Source organism: Triticum dicoccoides, chromosome 7A, assembly GCF_002162155.2.
Source record: "Triticum dicoccoides isolate Atlit2015 ecotype Zavitan chromosome 7A, WEW_v2.0, whole genome shotgun sequence".
Classification (NCBI taxonomy): domain Eukaryota; kingdom Viridiplantae; phylum Streptophyta; class Magnoliopsida; order Poales; family Poaceae; genus Triticum; species Triticum dicoccoides.
In genome coordinates this window covers 215,896,290-215,918,014 of record NC_041392.1, presented here as the reverse complement: position 1 = coordinate 215,918,014, position 21,725 = coordinate 215,896,290, and the positions used below count along the sequence as shown (strand labels likewise).

General features: G+C 45.6%; 3 protein-coding genes across 7 annotated transcripts; 1 reads left to right on the top strand and 2 right to left on the bottom strand.

The window, feature by feature from the left end:
- Positions 1-1,611: 1,611 nt before the first annotated feature.
- Positions 1,612-2,464, bottom strand: LOC119334743 (oleosin 5-like). The gene has a single exon (XM_037607289.1). It carries the CDS (start codon positions 2,353-2,355, stop codon positions 1,816-1,818), a length of 540 nt encoding a protein of 179 aa, XP_037463186.1. The 5' UTR covers positions 2,356-2,464; the 3' UTR covers positions 1,612-1,815.
- Positions 2,465-12,098: 9,634 nt separating this feature from the next.
- On the top strand, positions 12,099-13,698 carry LOC119332017 (peroxidase 5-like). The gene is made up of 2 exons (XM_037605199.1): positions 12,099-12,431; positions 12,537-13,698. The coding sequence occupies exons 1-2, from the start codon at positions 12,198-12,200 to the stop codon at positions 13,422-13,424; spliced, it is 1,122 nt and encodes a 373-aa protein (XP_037461096.1). The 5' UTR covers positions 12,099-12,197; the 3' UTR covers positions 13,425-13,698.
- A 66-nt stretch (positions 13,699-13,764) lies between these two features.
- Positions 13,765-18,362, bottom strand: LOC119332015 (protein POOR HOMOLOGOUS SYNAPSIS 1-like). 5 transcript variants are annotated; one of them, XM_037605196.1, is made up of 10 exons: positions 17,995-18,362; positions 16,692-16,808; positions 16,409-16,474; positions 15,460-15,566; positions 15,189-15,364; positions 14,873-15,090; positions 14,695-14,722; positions 14,502-14,623; positions 14,376-14,403; positions 13,765-14,169 (listed from the first exon to the last, which is right to left on the bottom strand). In XM_037605196.1, exons 1-10 carry the CDS (start codon positions 18,295-18,297, stop codon positions 14,105-14,107), a joined length of 1,230 nt encoding a protein of 409 aa, XP_037461093.1. In that variant the 5' UTR covers positions 18,298-18,362; the 3' UTR covers positions 13,765-14,104. The 5 variants fall into 5 exon arrangements, with proteins under 5 accessions (XP_037461093.1, XP_037461094.1, XP_037461095.1 ...); XM_037605197.1 differs by having other exon boundaries at positions 15,044-15,111; positions 17,995-18,361; XM_037605198.1 differs by having other exon boundaries at positions 14,502-14,605; positions 15,044-15,111; positions 17,995-18,360.
- Positions 18,363-21,725: the final 3,363 nt, after the last annotated feature.

The following is a 21,725-nucleotide window of genomic DNA, read 5'->3' as shown; positions in this document are numbered from 1 at the left end:
TGAGCACTCAATAGTTTCGAGACTGATCATTCGGGAACAATCGGCGCTTTTGCCGACTGGAACTGGGTTGTTGATGGACGCGGTCGTCCAACTCCTTCTACAGCCGCTCCAGGCGATCTCGCTCGGCCAGGGTGGCCAAACGCACTGCCTCCATGGCCAGGGCCTCGGGACTCATCCCGGTAATGGGGGTGTGCAGAGCCTGCTCATTCCTCCGATGGAGCTCATCGCTCTGCTCTCAAGTGAGAGTTTGGGGAACATACGACTCATGGCGAGGAGAATGATCGCCCCCTGTTGTCCTTGTTGTGTCCATGCGAGGGGCCCACGTGCTCGTCGTGGGGCATGTGTATCCCGGAGGACCGTGCTGCTCCGTGCCAGCCATGAGGACCTCGGCCATGGACTCAACGCTCTTGCACTCTGACTCATCACAGGAGTCCTCGTGGAGGCAACCGAAAAGGTAAGGGCGGCCTCGTCAGGATCAAGTGCCGCCACCTACCCAGCCGTGGCTTGGAGGACCACAACATGCTTGATCCAACGCCGGAGCCATGAGCGCCTGAAGCGCTTGTGATGAAGGCCAGTAGGAAGGATGGGTGACACTCGGTATGGAACCGAAGGCTGGCGAAGGACTCCGTATGAAATGCGCGGAAGTGCGCTGCGCCTCAGGTAGGCAGCGACTCTACGTCTAGCGGGACTTCCTGGAGTCACGCCGAATTGTCGGCGATGAAGCTGAGCGTTCTGAAACGGATCTCCCCACCAAGAATCATGATGATGATGATGATGAATTCCACCAGTGTCGGATAATTGCTAGACGCGCGGTCCCACGGTGGACGCCAACTGTCGAGGCAACGATCCTGACAATGAGTATTAAGGATACGAACAAGGGGCGGAGTCTAGCTACGACGCAAGTGTGGCACTCGGTTTTTACGAGTTCGGGCCATTGTTATGAAATTGTGGGGGAACACTAGGCCATTGTTTATTTATCACACATATTTTAAGATTTATTTTTATTTGAAATATATCTTTTGAAAAACACATACTTTATTAAAACACGTGAACACTTTTTACAACTAGAAATACATCTCCTAAAAGAATAATCACTCCATATACTATCTGAATATTTTGTAATTCCTACAATAAGAAAAATAACTAACATGCGAAAAATGGGTGTAGCCCATTTAACTGCACGATTGTGTCGGATATATAAAATGTTGCAGTGCATGAAAGACAACAAACGTACAGGGGGCATTTGGTTGGAGCATGTCCTTTGCGGCGCACTGGGGTTCGAAACTTAGCCTTACTTCTTTTTTGTTTATTCAGTTGTGCACTAAACTTAGCCTTGCATCTTTTTTGTTTATTCAGTTGTGCACTGACAGGTGGGACTCCTTCCCGACACTACAAGTGGGCCCCGTGCCATGCTGCCATGTCTAGTCAGCAATACATACATATTTAAACGTGATTTGGTTCGGTGTATTTTTCAAGTTCTGACATCAAAATGAACATCGATGGCAAGTTTAGACATCGCTAGTGTTATTACCTTTTTCTAATAAGTTAATCAAAATTATAAAACTTTGACTTAGGACGACTGATATAAGTACACTTATTTCCGGACTGAGGGAGTAGAAAGTATTTGAGCATCCGTCGTTACCCGTCCGCACATTATTGATGTTCTATTACCAATGATACTCTTTATTCTACATCTCCGCAGATCAAACTAGAGTACTAGATGAAACTATGAACACGCATACGTACATCAGATTTCGACAAATCAAACGCATACGCACGACGCGGAAGTACATATGTTCACCCGTGCAGCTCTAGTTAGGCGCTGGCGACGTCCCGCGCTTTGGTGGTGCCCAGAGCGTCCCCGGCGTCGTCCCCGACTCTGTGCCCGACGAAGGCCGGCGCCCCCTGTCTGCCGTGCCGCTTCCCGCTGTCCAACGGCTGCACCACCATCCCGCCCACCCGGCCGGAGTCGCCCTGCGCCAGGCCCCTCTGGACGTATCCCACGACCCAGACGAGCGCCGAGAGCCCCGAGACGGCGAGCGCGCCGGCGGCGGCGAGCCCCGCGACGGCCAGCGCGGCGCCCAGCGCGGCGGGCACGAGCACCGGACTGAAGAGCAGGACGAGAGGCGCCGCGAGCGCGACGCCGGCGAGCGTGGCCAGCAGGAAGAGGCCGGAGAGGGCCAGCAGCGCGGCGCCGAGCGGGACGAGGAGCGCGGCCGCGGCCAGCGCGGGGACGCGCGGGTCGCTGCGGAGCGCGGACCTCAGGCTCAGCCCCTCAATGCGCCGCAGCGGCTGGTACTGCTGCTGCTTCCCGCCGTGCTGCTGGTGCGCGCGCGCCGACGCCGTCGTGGCCATGGCGAGCTCAGGTGGTGGAGATCGATCGAGGGAGACGACGATAATCAGGCTTTGATGTGGCGAGCACGAGCGGAGGCGGTCTGACGGCGAACTCGGTGCGGTGCCTTGATCTGGCTCTGGCTATATAGAGAAGAGCGGTGCGCGCGCGGGGCGAGGCGACACGTGGGCTGGGCGCGTGGCGATGCGGCGGACACCTGAGCTGCATGCGGGAGAACGGCGCCATGGCGTGACATGTACTCCCTCGTCCCGGCCTACCTTCCGTCCGGGCACGTCCTGCGTGTTCTGGAGTTGCGTCCGCAGGCCGCACAGCCGTTGCTGTTTCTTGCGGGGAGCTCTATGCGATGGTTTTAGCTACTGGTTCGAGTGGTTTCTGCAGTGTTTTTCCTCGCCTAGAGTGCCCCTTTTGGAGCGCCAGCGAATAGAAAAAGTCTAAAATAAACCTTGAACTTGTAGACGAAAGCTAAATTAAATCCTAAACTTCAAATTCTGAAAATCGGTACACTGAACTCTCAAATCCCGGTCTATTTTCAACCTTGAGTGAGTTCTCAAACAGGGATTGTTGACGTGGCATGTTAAATCCTGGGATTGTTGGCTGTGCACTCAACTGGGCAGGCCCATCAGGCACGAATGGACCTTTTTTTTTTCCTTAAGGCGCTCGACGTAAAAAGTCTTCTGTTCATTATAGCGCAAAGTAACAAAAATGTCTCAGGCTGAATCGAACTTGGGACCTGGCTGAGTCGAGCTCATCCCGCTAGCCAAAAATACAAACAACTACAAGTAACATAATAAAGGCCCGATGTATTTAAGCACATACTTAAGCGTTGAACTTTGAAAATATTTTTTAGGGGCAAACAAATAGTCAAAGCATAAACAATTTTGGAAATGTCCGGACATTTTATAAACTGGGAGCACTTTTTGAAAATCCTGAATACTTTAAGAAAACAACAATTTTTTGGAAAAGCAATCAATTTCAAAAAAGCGAACAATTTTTGAAACATAGATATTTTTGAAACCTGACGAAAATTTGAAAGTGCGAACACTTTTTGAAAATTGTAAAACTGGGAACAAAATTTGAAACCTGAAAATGTCGAAAGTGTACCAAAACATATGTTATGTCTGCACTAAAAATGTACATAGGGTACTGAAAATAATTAGAATTGTGGAAAAAAGAAAACCAGTTACCAATAAAGAAACAGAATAAAAGCGAAAAAAACAATATGAAAAGAAATAAGATAAAAAGAAAATTATAACGAAGAAAGAAAAAACAGAGAAAAAAGAACATTAAATAAAATACAAAAGAAGACAAATAAAAAAATAAAGAAAAAGCAAACAGAAACAAAATAAAAAATAAAGAAAAGCAGAGCAGCGCGAGCAACTACTAATAGGCCGGCCCAATTCAGCCAATACCAGCTAAATCCTCTCAAGGTTCAAAATAGACCAGGATTGGAGAGTTCAGTGTGCTGATTTCAAAAATTGAGAGTTCAGGGTTCGTTTTAGCTTTCATCTACAAATTGAAGGTTTATTTTAGACTTTTTCCCCAGCGAATATAGCTGCCAAGTAAATTGCCCGCAACCCCTAAAAAAAGTAAATTGCCCGCATCAGTTTATAAAAAAAGATAAATTGTGCTTTTTTAGGTAAAATAAATAAATTGTGTTGACCCGCCTGAAAGCGTCTACAACCGGGCGCCTTCCGTCCCAAACGCCCCAACGGCAAAACCTATTTGGCGCTGCAGGCGCCGGTTTCTTCGGTTTTCTGCAAACCGGCGCATGCAGGCGCTTTAGCTGGGCTCTGCCCATTTAGCTCTTTCGCTAGCGTATTCAAAGCGCAAAAATTCACTGGTTCAGGGCGCACAATGGTAACCATCCCATCACAGGACCTGAATGCGCTAAGCTCCATCACTTGTTCTACTTATCCTATTTTCTTTTTCTTTTTCTGTTTTTTGTTTTTTGTTTTTCCTGTTTTCTATCTTTGTTTTTCTGTTTTCTTTTTTATTTTTATTCTTCCTCGTTCAGTGTTTTTGTTCAAATCCACCCACTTTCTAAAAATTCAATGAACTTTTTAAAAATCCGATGAACTTTTTTCTAATTCAATGAACTGTTTCAAATTTGATAAACTTTTTTCCAAATTCGGTCAAAATTTTCCAAATCCGATGAACTTTTTTCAAGATTGATGAATTGTTTCTTCAAATTTGTGAACTTTTTTTAAAATCGATGAACTATTTTTTCAAACTTGATGAACTTTTTTCAAAATTGATGAATTTTTTTCCAATAGAAGCACTTTTTCAAATTCGATAAACTTTTTCCAAATCCGATGAACTTTTTTCAAGATTGATGAATCTTTCTTGTCAAATTTGTGCACTTTTTTCAAAATCGATGAACTTTTTGCCAAAATTGATGAACTTTTTTCAAAACCGACGAACTTATTTCAAAACCGATGAACTTCTTTCAGAAACGATGGACTTTTTCATGATTCTTTCCAAAATCGGTGAACTTTTTTAAGTTTATGAACTTTATATTAAAAAACGATGAACTATTTCTCCAAACTGATAAACTTTTTTGAAGTTTGTGAGCTTTTGTCTCAAAATTGATGAACGTTATTAAATTCAGGATTTTTTAAAAAATTAAATAGAAAAAACAAAGTGATAATTAAATACCGTGGCCATACTACTTCATCTGATGTTAGCGGTAATCAAAGAACAAGTGCGTTGCAGTTGTGTTGGTCAGCTAAGCTTGAAGAAGGCTCGCCTTCGCGGGCAACACGAGTTCGACTCCCCGCCCCAACGGGCTGCGCGGACGAAAAAAAGCATCAACTGAGTTTTTTTACATGCAACCCCAATATCCGTGCTATCCGACAACCCTCATCCCCAGCCCATATGCGAGGAGGACATGAGGAGACCCGGACACCATCGTCATGCCGGACCGGTCTACTATGGCCCACACCCCCATTGTTCCTAAGCAGAATCTCAGCCGCTCGCTGGAACCCTAGTCAAACCCCGCTTGCTTGAGTCCTCTCGACCTTTTGACTCTCCCATCTCCTCCCTTTCCTCTCCCCAATCTCTACTGTCCCCTCCGCCATGGCCAAAAGCAGATTCAAGAGTGGCTCTGACGAGACCGACTGGGCTAAGGAACGAACGAGGAGGAGCTCGTGCTCCACATTGCTTTTCACCGCTCGCAAATGGACAGAAGTGGGAGATGCTCCTCCATGGCGTCGCCGGTGGCAAGGGTCGGCAGCTGCAACTCCGCGGCACCCTGACACCGTGCTACGCGCTACCTGCATTTCCCGGTCAGGCGGCAGGGCGACCAACAGTGCTCGGCACCACCGGTAGCTCGCGGTGACATGAATATATTGGGAGCAATTGGCACTAGCTTAGTAGTCATTGAATTTTTTTGAGAAAAAGAGGGGAGTTTTCTTGATCTGTGCATTGAATGATGCATACAGTCTTTTATTGATTATTCTAAAGTTTATTTGACTTCTTTTCTCCAAAATTTATTATCTGAGTACAATAAATTTTGACAAATATAGTGTTACAAAAGACTATTGAGCTAGAGTACTACAACATCAGTAGTCATTGCATGCGGTAAATAATGTAGAAATTTCTACCACCGCATCTGTACTCTAGCTTTGCATTGGAAACAAGAAATAAAATAGTATTCTTATCTAAACGGTATTGAAATGTACTCCCTTTGTCGGGAATTAGTTGCAACTGATTTCGGACGAAGGCATGCACTACACATATCAAGATTTCTGCTAGCTTAGAGCATCTCTAGCCGATCCTCTACTCCTCTAAATTGCGCTTAGCTGAAATACTAAATCCTATAAGAGAGTAAAACTTTTTACTCCTCGCCCGAAATTTCCCTAGTGCCTAAAAACACTCGCCCCCTGCACGGCCAAGTAAAACTTCTCCCTTCTCTTTCTCTTGCCCGTGCGGGTTGCATCCTTCGCGTCGTCGTCGTCGCCGCCCCACGCGCCTCAATCGCCACCGATGACCGCCGCCTTCGCTGAGATGGGTAGCCAAGACCCTTTAGCTACCCCGTCGGCGCGTCGCCGTGGGAAACCACCCCCGCGCCGCCACCCGCACTGAAAAAAAAAGATTAAGGATAAAAAATCTTCTCCGGCCACAAGCACCAGCTCCAACCGCCACCAAGGCCAGCGGGGTGGCCACTACCTCTCCGGTGATGGTAGGTCGCCCTTCGCTGCTCCCGTCGGCGGCAAGCGAGATAGGAAACCGACAGTCGTGGCGTTGGCCCTCGACGAGGAGGCCGCGAAGAAGAAGAAGGACAATCCGGCCTCTTGTCCACATCCGGTGCCTCATGCAGCATCTCCGGCCAACCCTACGACCACTGTTCTGGCGCGTCCGGCCGCCGCCGCCGACAAAAAGCGCCGCCGCTGCCAATTGCTCGAAGAAATGCCAACAAGGTAAAAAAATTGCCATCATCAAGGGGAGGTGGCCGAAGAAGATGAGGTTGAGGAGGTGACCCAAACAAGCACCAAGACACCAAGGACAAGAACTCACAACTACAATCAAGTTGAAGATGTTGCTTTATGCTATGCTTGGATGAATATCTCCATGGCTGCATCGGCTTGCGGAGTACTACAACAACTCCGTGGAAGTGACATCAAGTTGCACACAAAGGGTCTCTTGGGCATCGTTGGGGCACCATCCACGACCAATACAACCGATGGTCCGATTTGTATCGATCAGGTGAATCATGCACCACCTAGCGGCATGTCGTTCACGGAGTTTGGCCCCATCATCCAAGATCTCTTCAAGCATAGGAACAAGAAGTTTGGCCACAAGACCTTCACTTTGCATCATTGCTGCAAAGAGCTTTGCAGAAACGAGAAGTGGATCAAGAGAGTTGCAGAGACCACTCCAAAAAGATCGAGGTTGGGGATATCCGTTGAGGAGGATGACTAGGTGGATGAAGAGGCCAACAATAAACCGGATGGGAACAATATTGCAAAAGAGAGAAAGAGGAGAAGTGCATTCGGTGGCACATACAAAGGAGAACTTGTGGCCATGATTGAGGCCAAGAAGGTGTTGGCGGTCGAACACAAAGAAGAGAAGATGACAAGGTGTAATGAGCTCAAGTATGCTAGAGGACAAGAAATCAAAGTCCAAGTTGGCGGCTGAAGAGAGAAAGTTGAAGGCAGAGGAGCGTAGACTTGCACTTGAGGAGGAGAGGCTTCGGGATGCCAAGTCAAAGATCGTGTTATCATGTTCATGAACCCAAGCACAATGGATGAAATCGCATGAAAGTATTGGGAGCTCACTCGTGGGGAGATCTTGACCGAAACGGAGGTCTCTCTTTAGAATGGTGGTGGCGGTGGTTATGTGAGCAGAGAGGATGGTGGTGGTGATGATGGTGGGTATGTATATGGTGGTGGTGGTGATTTCTTCGGCGAGGATGGTGTTTGAATTTGTGCTCGTGCTCATGCATGTCAATGGTTGGCCTCAATCCACAATATAAAACATGCTATCTTGTGTTGTTTGGATCAAACTTGATCGATGAAGTGATGCCTTTTGGATGAATTATGCAGGTTTTAATTTGAATATCTTGATCCGTGGAACTATATGTTTGTGAATGGTTAATATGTTATGCATGTTTATTTTCAAAAATTTGAATGCTTAATGATATATTGTGTAAGTGTTTGAAGTTCATGTGGCTAGGATAAAAAACTTATGCTTTTTTTACTTCGCTAAGTTTAGGGGATCAGCTATGTCCGGCCACCTATAGAGGAGTAAAATATTACTCCACTAACTTTACTCGGCGGTTTACTCCTCTATTTTTTAAGGGGTCGTCTAGAGATGCTCTTAGACATGTTGTGACATGTCAATTCTTGGTACTAATACTGGTTCCACGCATATCCCATACTCTCCGATCATCCATCCGCAACTTTTATGCTTGGTCATCCATTTATAACTGCAGAAGTTCAAATTTACTATAAAGGATTGATCCTTGCTAACTAATTTTGTTGCGCATGTAGCTTTCCATGATAAAAAATTGAACAAATAATAATTTTTGTTGCCGGTCTATGGTTTCATTTCTACTCTATGAACCTGTCACCTATTTGCTAAATTGCGCACCCCTCTACCACCCCATGCGCTTCCACTTCTGCTAAATGACTCCACTCCACTTATTCCAAACTCTCCTTTACTCATCATCTTCTTACTCCAAACGCTTCACCTTCCATGTCATCCACAACTCAATGCCATTGCCCACACTTCCCTGCCTATGCATCTACTACTTTGAGAAAGAAATTCAAAGGAGCAACAATGCATAAATCCATCAACAAGAAGTCGAGGTTTCGTCACATCTCTTCCTTGCTCTCTAGCGCCACAGGTGTCACATTCTTATCCTCACTGGCTTGCTGCACGAAGAATATATATGCACCCTGGTAGTCAGGTGATACGTCTCTAACATATCTACAATTTATGAAGTATCCATGCTATATTTACAAGAGTTCTACATGGTTTTGATGCACTTCTATATTATTTTTATGGACTAACATTTTAATCTAGTGCCTAGTGCCAGTTCTTGTTTTCTTCTTGTTTTTGGTTTTTACAGAAAAACCATATCAAACGAAGTCCAAATACGACGAAATTTTTTGACCTTTTTTTGTAACACAAGAGACTCCCGAAGCTTTGAGGAACGACCAGAAGACCCACGAGGTGACCACAAGTTCACATGACGCGCCCTATGAGGACGGGAGTGCCACCTGAGCTTGTGGGTCCCTCATAACTCCTTTTGGCCTGATTTCAAAGTTGAAAAATTCTATAAATTGAGAAACCCCCGGAAAGAAATCTAGAACTTTTACTCTGTCGCCACAAGCCTGTGTTCTGAAGCGATCTCATATAGAGGCCTTTTCCAGCATACTGTCGGAGGGGGAAGCCACCATGGAGGCCATCTTCATCATCCTTGCCGCCTCCATGGATGATGCATGCATGAGTACTTCATCCTCAGGGCCGAGGGTTTGTACTAGTAGCTATATATGTGTTTGATCTCTCTCTCTCTCTCGTGTTCTTGATTTGGCATGATCTTGATGTATCATGAGTTTTATCAATATAGTTGGATCACACGATGTTCACCTTCCTCTCTTATATTCATGATGAATTGAGTCTTGCTCTTTGAGGTTTCTTTATGTTAGATTGAATATTTTGTATTTGAGATCACATGGTGCATATCTCACCCGCAGATACTTGTGGTGATATTGGGCTATCTAGTTGACATTAGAGTTGATTGATGTGTATCATATGGTGTTGTCGTAGTACGATCTCCAGAACTATTCATGACACTTTGGGGCGGTTCATAAGATTGATTGGAAACACAACTTTGAGGTGGTTTACTACCTAAACGATTTATCATACTTTCTTTGATAGGAATAGAGACTTTGAAGTGATTCTTTGCCGCACTTTGAGGGATTGTTATGTGATTCAATTATGTTAATGATGTTGAGAGATTGCACTAGTGAAAGTATGAACTCTAGGCCTTATTTCTAAGCATTGAGACAACGTTTTGCTCGCTTTTCCTACTTGATATACCTTGTTGTTTTTAGTTGTTCAGATTATAAGAACATGTTTCTATCATCTATATTACGCTTCTATTATCATTTCTTCGCTGAACTAGTGCACCTATACAATTGACAACTGTATTAGGTGTGTTGGGTACACAAAAGATTTCTTGTATTTGATTGCATAGTTGTTTGAGAGAGGCCATCTTCATCATGCACCTCCCACGGATTGATAAACCTTAGTTCATCCACTTCAGGAAAATTTGTTACTGTTCTACAAAACTCTGCGCTTGAAGACCCAACAGAGTCTATTAGAATAAAGTTGCGTAGCAGACATCACCGGCACCAGGCACTGATGCGTTTCAAACGTATTCATAATATTTATTGTTCCATGCTATTATATTATCATATTTATATAATTTTTATAGCAATTTATATTATTTTCGTGGACCAACCTATTATTTTAGTGCCCACTACCAGTTATTGTTTTCCGCTTGTTTTTGGTTTTGCAGGAAGTCAATATCTATGGAGGTCAAAATATGTTGCCGATTTAACATGATTTTTTGGGCAACAAGAAACACAAGAAGCTTCGGGAGAGATTGAGACGAGTCACGAGGGACCCACAAGGACAGGTGGCGCAGCCAGGAGGTGACCACGCCCCTTATCCATGTGGGGCCCACAAGCACCACCTTAGTCCAATCCCACCGCCATAAATTCATATAAATAAACCATTTGTCATTGTAAGCCCTTGTTTTGAAGAGATCCTATCTGGAGCCCTACTCCAGAGCCTTGCCAGAGGAGAAGCCATTGTCGGAGCCATCTTCATCAACCTTGCTGCCTCCATGACCATGTGTGAGTAGTTCCTTTAGGAAGAGCCAACCATTATGTCGGGTTTTCATGTCATTAATTCCTTAAGAGCGGCATGCAAGTCCTATTTAATATGTCAACCAATGAAAATAGCATCATGTAAAATGAAAATCAATGATCGCGGGGAATGAGGAGCTCCTTCCGTGCATGGTGACTCACATATTTGGAATACTAAATTTTTATTTGACGCCCTATGCACCTGGATGGAGGTAGCACTCACTTTTTGTTTCGAGTCAACTAGCTATAGTACTAGGCTCTTGCATGCATGCGACCTTAAAAAGGTGGACTCGACTGTGTGGGGCCAAACGACCATTTAAGCTCGGACGGAGGTAGTAGTGTCTGGATTATGCAATGACATTGACCGAAAGAGCATTTTCTTGAATTTTGGTTTCTCATTGATTATATTGTTATTTACCTCTTTGGATTGCTAAAGGTGTATTTCAGTGAAGTCCCCAACAAGAATTCTACATAGTATTTTATTCAAACAAAGCCCTTTCCAAAACAAAAAAAAAATCTTCACAATTTGGTCCCAGGCAGGGGGCGATGGCCCCCTACCTCCACCCAGCTTTGTCAATGACGGTTAACTTGTTTATTGCGATAGGTTTAAATGCTCGGGAGTGTTAAGCCTATGCATGTGTTGCATATCACATTGGAGTCCTTGATTAAGGATTAACCCTGGTGCGAGCAAGTGATATTCTGACGATGAACACAACATCTTTTGCAGGTTGTTTTGCTAAATGATTGAAGCGCGGGTCCAACATGCCCTTGAGTAAATCATCATTTTGTGATTAAGAAATCGTGGGCGAAGAGGTTAGAAACTCACGGGGGATGCTTCCCGATCATGACCTCCAATGCAACAACAATGAACCTGTAAGCATTACACTTCTCTGTTACCCTCATTGTGTGTGCAAATTCTGCAAGGAAACAATTAGAATTGTGACTCTGCTAGAGTGATCTTTTTGATCAAAATCAACCTATTCGTGGTTATTATGCTGATTGGGCCGATATGATGACTCTACTAGAGTTGCTTCGGTGAGAACTGAGAAATTCCGAAAAACCACTTAATGAGAAGAAATTTGTTGTGTTTTGACGTAGAGCTCTTGAATACCTAAAAACCACCTTGATTTTCTGGGGGTGCATACAATTCCCCAACATTTTAGCCTACACATTTTTGCATGTGGTTATCACACTGCGTAAACAACATTCTGTGTTTTTTAGTAGCTGTCAAATATATCCAGACTCGTTTGACCGTCCGTCGACGGGCCTATTCTTAGAACAGCCTCCACAAAAAGCAAGTGGCCGGCCAAAGAATATGAGGCCTAAGTTGCTCGACCTCTCGAAACAAACACGCACTTAAGCTTCCACAGCCCCCCTGCTTCCGACGAAAATGCAGCTCATTCCGTCGAGCCATCTCCTCTAGCTCGCCTCACCTCTTCTCCCTTGTGCTGCTTGACCCGGCCGGCATGTCGCGGCTCTCGATGGCGACGCTGCTCCTGCTCTCCCTTGCGCTGGCGACGGCCCCGCGCCTCGCCGTCGTGGAGGCGGTCGTCGTGGAAGGCCTGAGGGTGGGGTTCTACAACAGGACGTGCCCGGACGCCGAGCAGGTGGTCCGCGACGTGGTGATGAACGACTACGCCATGGACCACACCATCGCCCCGGGCCTCATCCGCATCTTCTTCCACGACTGCTTCATCACGGTATGCATGCATGCATGCATGATCCGTGATCACCACGAGCCATGCCAGGCAGCCAACGCAGAATGTTTCTTGATTATCACGGCCGGTGTGCTTGCTTTGGTGTAGGGGTGCGACGCGTCCATCCTGCTGGACGAGTCCCCGTCGGGCGACATCCCGGAGAAGGAGTCGTCGGCGAACGGGTTCACCCTGCACGGCCTGCAGACGATCGACGTGGCCAAGGCGAGCATCGAGGCCATGTGCCCGCGCACGGTGTCGTGCTCCGACATCCTGTCGTTCGCGGCGCGCGACGCGGCGGTGGCGGCGGGGCTGCCGAGCTACGAGGTGGCCGGCGGGCGGCGCGACGGCACGCACTCCCGGATGGACGACCTGCCGGGCAACTTCCCGGTGCCGGGGCACACGGTGCCGCGGCTGACGGAGCTGTTCGCGAGCCGGGGCCTGTCGCAGGAGGACCTGGTGACGCTCTCCGGGGCGCACTCCATCGGGGGCGCGCACTGCTTCATGTTCTCCAACCGCATCTACGGCTTCTCCAAGACGGCGGACATCGACCCGTCGCTGGACCCGGCGTTCGCGCAGCGGCTGCGGAAGATGTGCCCGCGGCCCAGGCCGGACGACAACCCGCAGCAGGCGCCCAAGGTGAACTTCGACGAGCGCACCGGGGAGAAGCTGGACAACGCCTACTACCAGGAGCTGCTGGCGCGGCGGAGCCTGCTGACCTCGGACAACACGCTGGCGCTGGACCCGCAGACGAGGCCGCTGGTGGAGCAGTACGCCAAGGACGACGCGCTGTTCCAGCAGAGGTTCGGGGAGGCGATGCAGAAGGTGAGCGCGCTGGACGTGATCATCAAGAAGAACAAGGGGCAGATCAGGCGGGACTGCCGGATGGTGAACAAGGCCAGGGGGGTACGCTGGATGCCCATCCACTTTCTCAAGCCCCCCAAGCACCCCATGCTCCAGATGATCAACTGGTTCATCCGTGGCTTCCAGCAGAACTAATTAAGTTGCCTTTTGCCATCCGTCTCCATCTCCATCTGCTCTCCTACTCCATGACATATACCCACTCCGGCGCAGCTGTCAAGTTTAAGTTTCACTGCTGCATTGGTCGCCATTTTATTATTATTACTGTCTTCGGTCTAATGATGAATATGGCTTGAGCCAATCATGTACTCATATATGTCATGCTTGTGCCGTTTGTACGTTTACTTATCAACTGGGAATAATTTGTACGTTCACCGAAACCGAATAAACCAACCCTTGGTACTGGTAACAAGTATTGCGTCACTTGTTCTTCAGCTAGTACTTCTACCGTTTTACCCATACTACAATGCTAGTAGTATTTTATCAACGACCCTTGATCCTGTATCATTATGCAGGACCACTTATACATATATTTATAAACCAACACATGTACGACATGATTTGCTATTTTCGTAGCATCTGTTCTCACGCAGCAGCATAAGGAGCATAACACAACACACAAATGTACATAACACAATGATGCACGATATATAAACCCCACTAAGTTCCTATCCATGCGTACGTGACTACATTGCTAGGATTAGAAGCAACAATTCAGGAACCACCGAGTGAACTAGCACCACATTCTGCATTTCAATTTCCAGCGGAGCAGGGAAAACAGAGGCTTCACACGGCAATGAGGAGGTTTGCCTATGTGTCTAGGAGTAGACTGACAAGTCCACACCCAGTTCATCAATGACTCTCTCAAGCTTGGACAGCATATCTAGGAAAGGGAAGGCACAAAATCAATACAACACAGGGCGGTGAAGCGAGGATTCTATGCAGTGGTAATACAAATCATCGCATGGGTTTCCAAATGAGGATTCTATGTAGTGGTGATGAAAATTCTGAGAAAAATGATTTTATGTTTTCCCTTTTGTTTATCTTATTACTTTACTAGTACTGCAAGAAGAGGGGTAGAAAGCATACCATGGAATGACTCGTCAGCCATATATGTCTGCAAGAGTAAAACAATAAACATAAGATAACTCTATGTTGGATTAAGAGGGAAAAACTAGCGGACCAACTTGGAGATTCTCGATGAGAACAAAATACCTTTATCCTTGCCATAATATCACTTGTTGATTTACTAGTATCAATTTCTTTTGTTGACTTGCTAGTATCAGTTTCTTTATCAGCAGTATTTTCATTACAGGCAGCTGCCATTGAAGGAAATACTGTATACATGTCAGAAAAAATGGAAACGTCAAGACAGATAAGCAGCAAATGAAGCTGAAATTTTTTGTACCATCATGACAAGTGTCTTGTGTGAACACCTGCAAAAATTACAAATATAAAGAATATTACTTACGTAGATTTTTTTGCAGTATTTAAAAAGACGAGACTAGAGGGGCCAGAATCGCTCGGCTTATTGTTATAGGATGGTCAGGTGAACATAAAATTTGCAGTATTTAGCCATACATTACCTCTTGAGGATGGTCAGTTTGATGCAGGTCCTCCGCATCTGATCCGGCATGCACTACCTCTTGAGGATGGTCAGTTTGATGCAGGTCCTCCGCATCTGATCCGGCATGCACTACCTCTTGAGGATGGTCAGTTTGATGCAGGTCCTCCGCATCTGATCCGCCATACATTACCTCTTGAGGATGGTCAGTTCCACCCAGTTGATGCAGGTCCACCGCATCTGATCCGTACATGCACAATGCTTTCATGCAACCAAGAAAAAACAAAATAAATAAAATGTGCTTTAAGTACAACCTAATCAAACAGGAACTCACTAACCATATTTAGTCTCAGTTGACAAATTTGTCAGCATTTCAGTGAAACTAAGAGGGAAACCAGAGTTGATATTGTCAATGTTGGAAGTAAGGAGAGGTTCAGAAACAGGCAGGTCTGGTTCCTCATGGTAGCATAATGCTGGTGCCTCTGTCCTGTGATCTGAAGCTGGCTCCTCAAAGCTTGAAGCATCATCAGGCCCATGCATTATAGTATTATGTTATCACAGAGATTATGTCGTGCAGCATATAAACCCAAAACAGCTCTAGTGTTTCACCTGTGGGGAAGTTCATTGGAAGCAATATATTCTGATCGTGATGATGAATCTTCACATATGTAGTCGCATCCAGATGATGCGATATCCATGGTGTCACCTAAGCATTCCTTTTAACCAACAACAGAAATTAATTTAGTGCTTGACAAAGCTCACAAAGCAAAATCAAAACTAGTGAAGATCTTCCTTTCTCTGTATACTAAAATATATTCTATAACTAGCATGAATGGTCAATTTCACAACTGCAGTAGTGGCGTAGCACCCCTGCAATTTAAGTTGTGCAGAAATGCTAAGTGATAACTATCACCACCGCAATTTCTTACTTTCAAAAAAGGTAATCTGGGCACAGGAGCAAATGTAGTGAAGTTAAACTGAGCTGGAGTGCCCAAAGCACCTACATGATTCCATCCAGCACCGTAACAATATGTAGTATTACATTAGGGATGTACATTCAACATTAGTGAAGAATGGATACACCCATCAAATATTGGTTGTACATAACTCAGAAAAGGTAGCACAAATTCGGTAAATACTAATTACTAAGGAATTTTTTGAAAGATTGCTGGTCCGCACATAATTATATGTACTGTTGATCTACAACTGCCTGCTGTCCTTTGCATAAGACTAACTTTATTTGGTAGTTGGCATAAAAAAATTGATATGATCAAGAGGTTTCATTACGCACATAAGAAAACCTATGTTCCCCAGATTGATATTACATTTTTATTTCTCTGTACAAGCTCACACAAAGAATAAGCAACTACACTTAAAAGATGTCATAATGATATCTCCAACTTTCCATTCTGAATACAAGTATACAGCATGTGTAATACTGTATTACAAGTGACCATGGAAAGGAGCCAGTAAGAAAAGATGGCATAAGAAGTCCCAAGACTCCACATAACGTCACAGCTTCACATGGTTAGGATATCAGAAAGAGAGGAAATTCCACCTTCACACAATTTAAGAACGACTCCACATCACTGAGCTGTGGGAAACGTAGAGCAAACTTCTGTATCTGCAGCGAGAGTAACTGATGTGATCATGACTGTACACATATTTTTGTTATTAAGAATGTGAAAACGCCATGTGCATAAACATCATATGAACACAACCTCCATCTGTTCTGAATACTTTCAAATTTATAGGCAAGTCAGTGAAGTCACCAAGTCAGTGCAGTACAGCACTCAACTAAGCCAGTCAGCAGAATCACATTTGAGTTATACAAGACTTGCCTGCTTGGATTTATCACAAAAGCTCACAAAGAGCACCCTGCTCCCACTTCCTGGGCATTGTCCCCCACATGTGAGCTGAGGCCATGAGAAGTTGAGGATAGACACAAAGTGCTCCTCCTGTGCCACAAGCAAAAGGCGGCAATGCTAACTAGTTAAGTGAAGAAAAGGGGGTATCCAGCAAAACAATGTTAGAATAGGGACTTCGCAAACTTGTGTAACTTCTGTAGAATAATAAACATAACAATAAACATGCAATTTAGAAGAAATTGTTGAAGAACTAGGATCCCCACCCTAGCTACAAAACGAAAGCATTTTTCACAAAACTTTGCAGGTTCTCAAGGTTATCCCACATATACACATGGGACTTCTTTTCAGAATTATTTACAGCACCCACTGAGATAAAAAAAAAGAACATCAAGTTAATTTTCTCTGCCTAAAGGCCATGAAGCATATGCATATTATAATTATTACTCCCTCCGTCCCATAATATAAGAGCGTAGTGTAAAAAAAATTCTCTGCCTAAAGGCCATGACACTAGTGTAGTGTAAAAAACGCTCTTATATTATGGGACGGAGGGAGTACAGTAAATATCTAAAGACCAATAGTGCACACAGGACAGAATGCCCGAAAAATTGGTACAAAACGATGGTATGGCAGGACTCGATATAGAAATCTGACCAAAGAACAAATATGTTTATGCAGAACAATTCCACAAACTTACTATAAATAACAACATTATGAACACACAGAAACATTAATATCCCTGACGCCTCACCTCATGTCTTGAACACTAATACAGCATTCACCATTTCTTTTCTCAGGCACGATTTGCAGATTAGAGAGGTACAGTACGTGCATGGGAAAAAAAATACATATATATAAAAAATACTAGGATGATAACGAGCCTTGTTTTTACACTTGTTGATTGCATGAAAACATGAATGGATTCCACCTACACAGTGGAGTACAATACACAAATATCAGGGCATCGGGTATCCTCATTAAAAAAAAGGGGGCATCAGGTCCTCTTTCAAAATCCACACCATCACAATCCACGACCACTTCAACGAAACGAAATCAGAGTGCGTGAAGTATGATATCCCAGCACATCCTCACAAGTTCATGAAGCAAATGAATTCAGAGCACATGTAACACGACTCGTCAAAACCACAACCAATCCGTCCGATCCCCAAATTCCTTCACAAACAAGCGCGCACAACTAATCGCATTCACCAAACACATAACACCAAGCAGCCACGCAGATAAGAAGAGGGGAAGGGAAGGGAAGGGAGACGGTACGGACGAAGACGACGCCGACGACGGAGACGGTGAGGACTGGGGCCGCGGAGGGGTGGCTGGAGCGGGAGACGCGAAGAGCGGCAGGCGTGGCGGCTGGGAGCCAGGCGCCGGGATGGCAATCCGTGGCGCTGGTGACGTAACGGACGCCGGGCGGCGGCGGCGGCGGCGGCGACGTGTCGCGCAGGGGGGAAGCGAAGTAGCGGGCGAACTCCACCTCCCATTCCTGCCTCCGCCCCTGGCCCTCCGCGGAGTCAGAGCGCGAGGTGAGCCGCGCCCAGCCGTCGTCACCGGCGCCCACCGCCACCATGGCGCGACGCCGATGCTGAGGTAGTATTTCCGTATCTGCCGTTTTGCTTTGGGGTTTTTGTAGCGCCTTTCGGTGTGCAATGGTGTGAGTGGATGTAGCAGCTGCTATGCCTCGTAACGGCTGGCTCACGAGAGAGAGGGAAAAGTAAAGGAACCGCTGTAGAGCAATTGATTGAATTTGGGTCACTGAGTTCTGATTCGTCATTGATTCCTGATCTGATGGACCGATATCATTCATGTATAATTAAAATCGATTCTAAAAAAATAGTACAATTAAAATTGATCGACCCAATTCAATTTCAGTTGATTTTTTTAATGTTTCAGTTGATTTCTTGAAATAACTCAAATCAGCCTAGTTATTTCTCCTTCGAGAGTTTTTACCCCTAGGTCTCGCGACTAGGGTTCTCTAGTCCTCCCGGTGGCGCCGCCGCCGTGAGTTCCCACCATTGACGGGGCTAATCCCGCAAGACTACTGATCTTTCTTCCCGACCCGTCTCCTCCCTCCCATCGGGTCTGCCCTTGGGGTTAGTGAGCTCGAGGTTAGGGTTTTGGTTTGGAGTTCCGCCCAGGGGTGTCATGGCGGACACGGGTGCTAGTAGTGGATCGGGGGATCGGAGATCGGAGGAAGCGGCAACACTCCTGGAGGGTCTGAATCTGCAGGATGAGGAGATAGATGATCTGATCTGGGAGGAAGAGGATGATGTGGAGGAAATCAAGCCAAAGTGGCTAGCCCTAGGCCGACTGTTGACAGCAAAAACCTTTAGCCAGAGTGCTCTGATGCGGACATGAAAGCAGCCTGGAACCCGGCGAATCAAGTTGTTTGGAGGAGGATCAATGTGAACTTGTTCTCTATCCAATTCAACTGCCTGGGGGATTGGAACAAAGCGATGCACCAGGGACCTTGGGATTTTAAAGGCTCGACATTGTTGCTTACTGAATATGATGGTTTTTCAAACCCAAAAAAGGTGAAGCTGGATAGTTGGAAATGTGGTGTCAAATCCACAAATTACCCGATGGAGTCCTTAAGAGTGCATCAGCGTTGAAGAATCTAGCCAGTAGGATTGGAGAAGTGCAAGAGGTCCAAGTAACTCTGCCTAATGGATTTATAGGCGAATTCATCCGTGTCAGGGTGAGATTGGATGTGAATAAGAAATTAATACGAGCTGTTGGGATAACGAGGGCTGGAGAAACTGAGAAGTACCTAGTTAAATTTGAGAAGCTTCCAACTTTTTGTAATCATTGTGGATTCATGGGGCACTAGCATGAAGAATGCGGCACGGGTGAGCATGACAAAACAAAATTTGAATGGGGTGACTTCATACTGGCACCAAGGAGAGGTAGAGGAGGAGGCCGTGGAGGCCGAGGGAGTGGAGGTAGGCGAAGTGAGATGGACGATGATTTGTATGAAGGGGGAAGAGGATTTGGCAGAGGCCTAGGTAGGGGTAGGGGACGCAACATGCAGCCTGCAGCCCCCAATGCCCCGAATAATGGAAGTTGGTGTTTTAATGCACTATATAACCCAACAGGGAGGAACGGTAACAAAGGACAATGCGAGTGTGGTAGCACCAGCCAATACTGTACCTGGACAGGATGTAAGAATGAGAGATGCAAGTGAGGCTCCGAGTAAAGGAACTACTTCTGACAGTGTGTCTACATCTAGCAAATAGTCTTGCAGGAGGTGAATAATACTCATAAGAATAAGTAGAGTAGTTCTTGGTCTTATGAACATGGCGGTTTGATGAAACACGCTCATATTCATAGGCCTGAGTATGGTTTCCATGCAAAACATTTGTGTTAGGGCGACTCTGGTGAGTCCTCTGTCTGTATGAAGCCTTTGGACCATGTGAAGCCTTTGGTCTGGGGTTTGTCTTCTTTCCAGGTGGTGTCATGATGACTTTCACCTAAAAATTTTCAAGACAACTCTTGGGCACCCATATATTCTTCAAAGGTGGTCCATTCCTGCAGTTAGTACCAATATACCTGGCAAACACTTCACCGTTATGATTCTTAAACAGTTTATAGTTTGCATCAAATGATTCATCAATGATAATCGGGTTAGCACAAGTGAAGCCAGATAAGGTAGATGGATCCACTGAAGGTCCCTTTGCAGCAACCCATGTGGTTTTGGGGTACTGCTCAGGCTTCCAGTAAGAACCATCAACATCCATTTTCCTCTCAAACCCAACACCCTCTTTCCTAGGGTTCTGGTTCAGAATCTGTTTCTTGAGGACATCACATAGTTTGTGATGCCCTTTGAGACTCTTGTACATTCCTGTCTCAAGCAATGTATTCAACCTAGCGTTCTCATCAGCAATAGTAGTGGTATCCTCAGCAGAGGGGTTAGTTACCACATCAGCAGTTGAAGATATTGCAATAACAGTAGCAGTAGAACATCTAGAAACAGAAGTAGCGTTATCACGCTCAAGGCATTTTAGACATGGTGGTTCAGATCCTTCCTGAGCGGGACTGATCTGTTGAGCGCGAAATGACTCATTCTCTTTTTGAAGATCTTCATGAGCCGCTCTCAATTTCTCAAGTTCTTGCTTCCTTTGAAGATAATCGTAGGTGAGCTTTTCATGAGTAGTTGAGAGCGTTTCATGACGACTTTCAAGTTCTTCGTACTTAACATGAAGATTTTTAATGTCTTCAATGAAGGACTGAGTTCGAGTCATTTCTGCGTCCAATAGGTCATCGCTTTTATCTAACAGTTTTTGAATATGTTCCATAGCGGTCTGTTGCAGTGTTGCAATTTTAGCAAGGGTTTAGCTAGGTTTAGATTTACATTCAGAGTCATCTTCACTGGATGTTTGATAGTGAGCATCGCGTGAGTTTACCTTGGCACCACATGCCATGAAGCAGTAGGTGGGTGCATAGTCATCTTCTTTAGCATCAGCGTTGGTGATGAGGCCATCGTCTTCAGTGTTGAAGATGGACTTGGCGGCGTACGCTGAAGCTAAAGCCAGGCTTGCCACGCCTGAATCAGATTCCTCTTCAGACTCCATCTCCACCTCCTCAGATGCAGACTCCTCTGAATCCATTTCCTTGCCAACAAATGCACGACCCTTGCTAGATGAGCTCTTCTTGTGTGATGAAGACTTTAACGAAGACTTAGAAGAAGACTTTGCAGATTTCTTCTTTTTCTTGTCATCAGAATCATATTCCTTGCTCTTATTCTTCTTGTTGTTCTCATTGTCCCATTGAGGACATTCAGAGATGTAGTGTCCAGGTTTCTTGCACTTGTGACACGTTCTCTTCTTGTACTCACGGGAAGAAGCTTCATCATTTCTTGAGCTGGATCTTGAAGACTATCTGGAGCCTTTCTTCCTAGTGAACCTTTGGAACTTCTTCACGAGCATGGCAAGCTCCTTTCCAATGTCTTCAGGATCCTTAGAACTGTAGTCAGATTCTTCTTCAGATGAGGAAACAGCC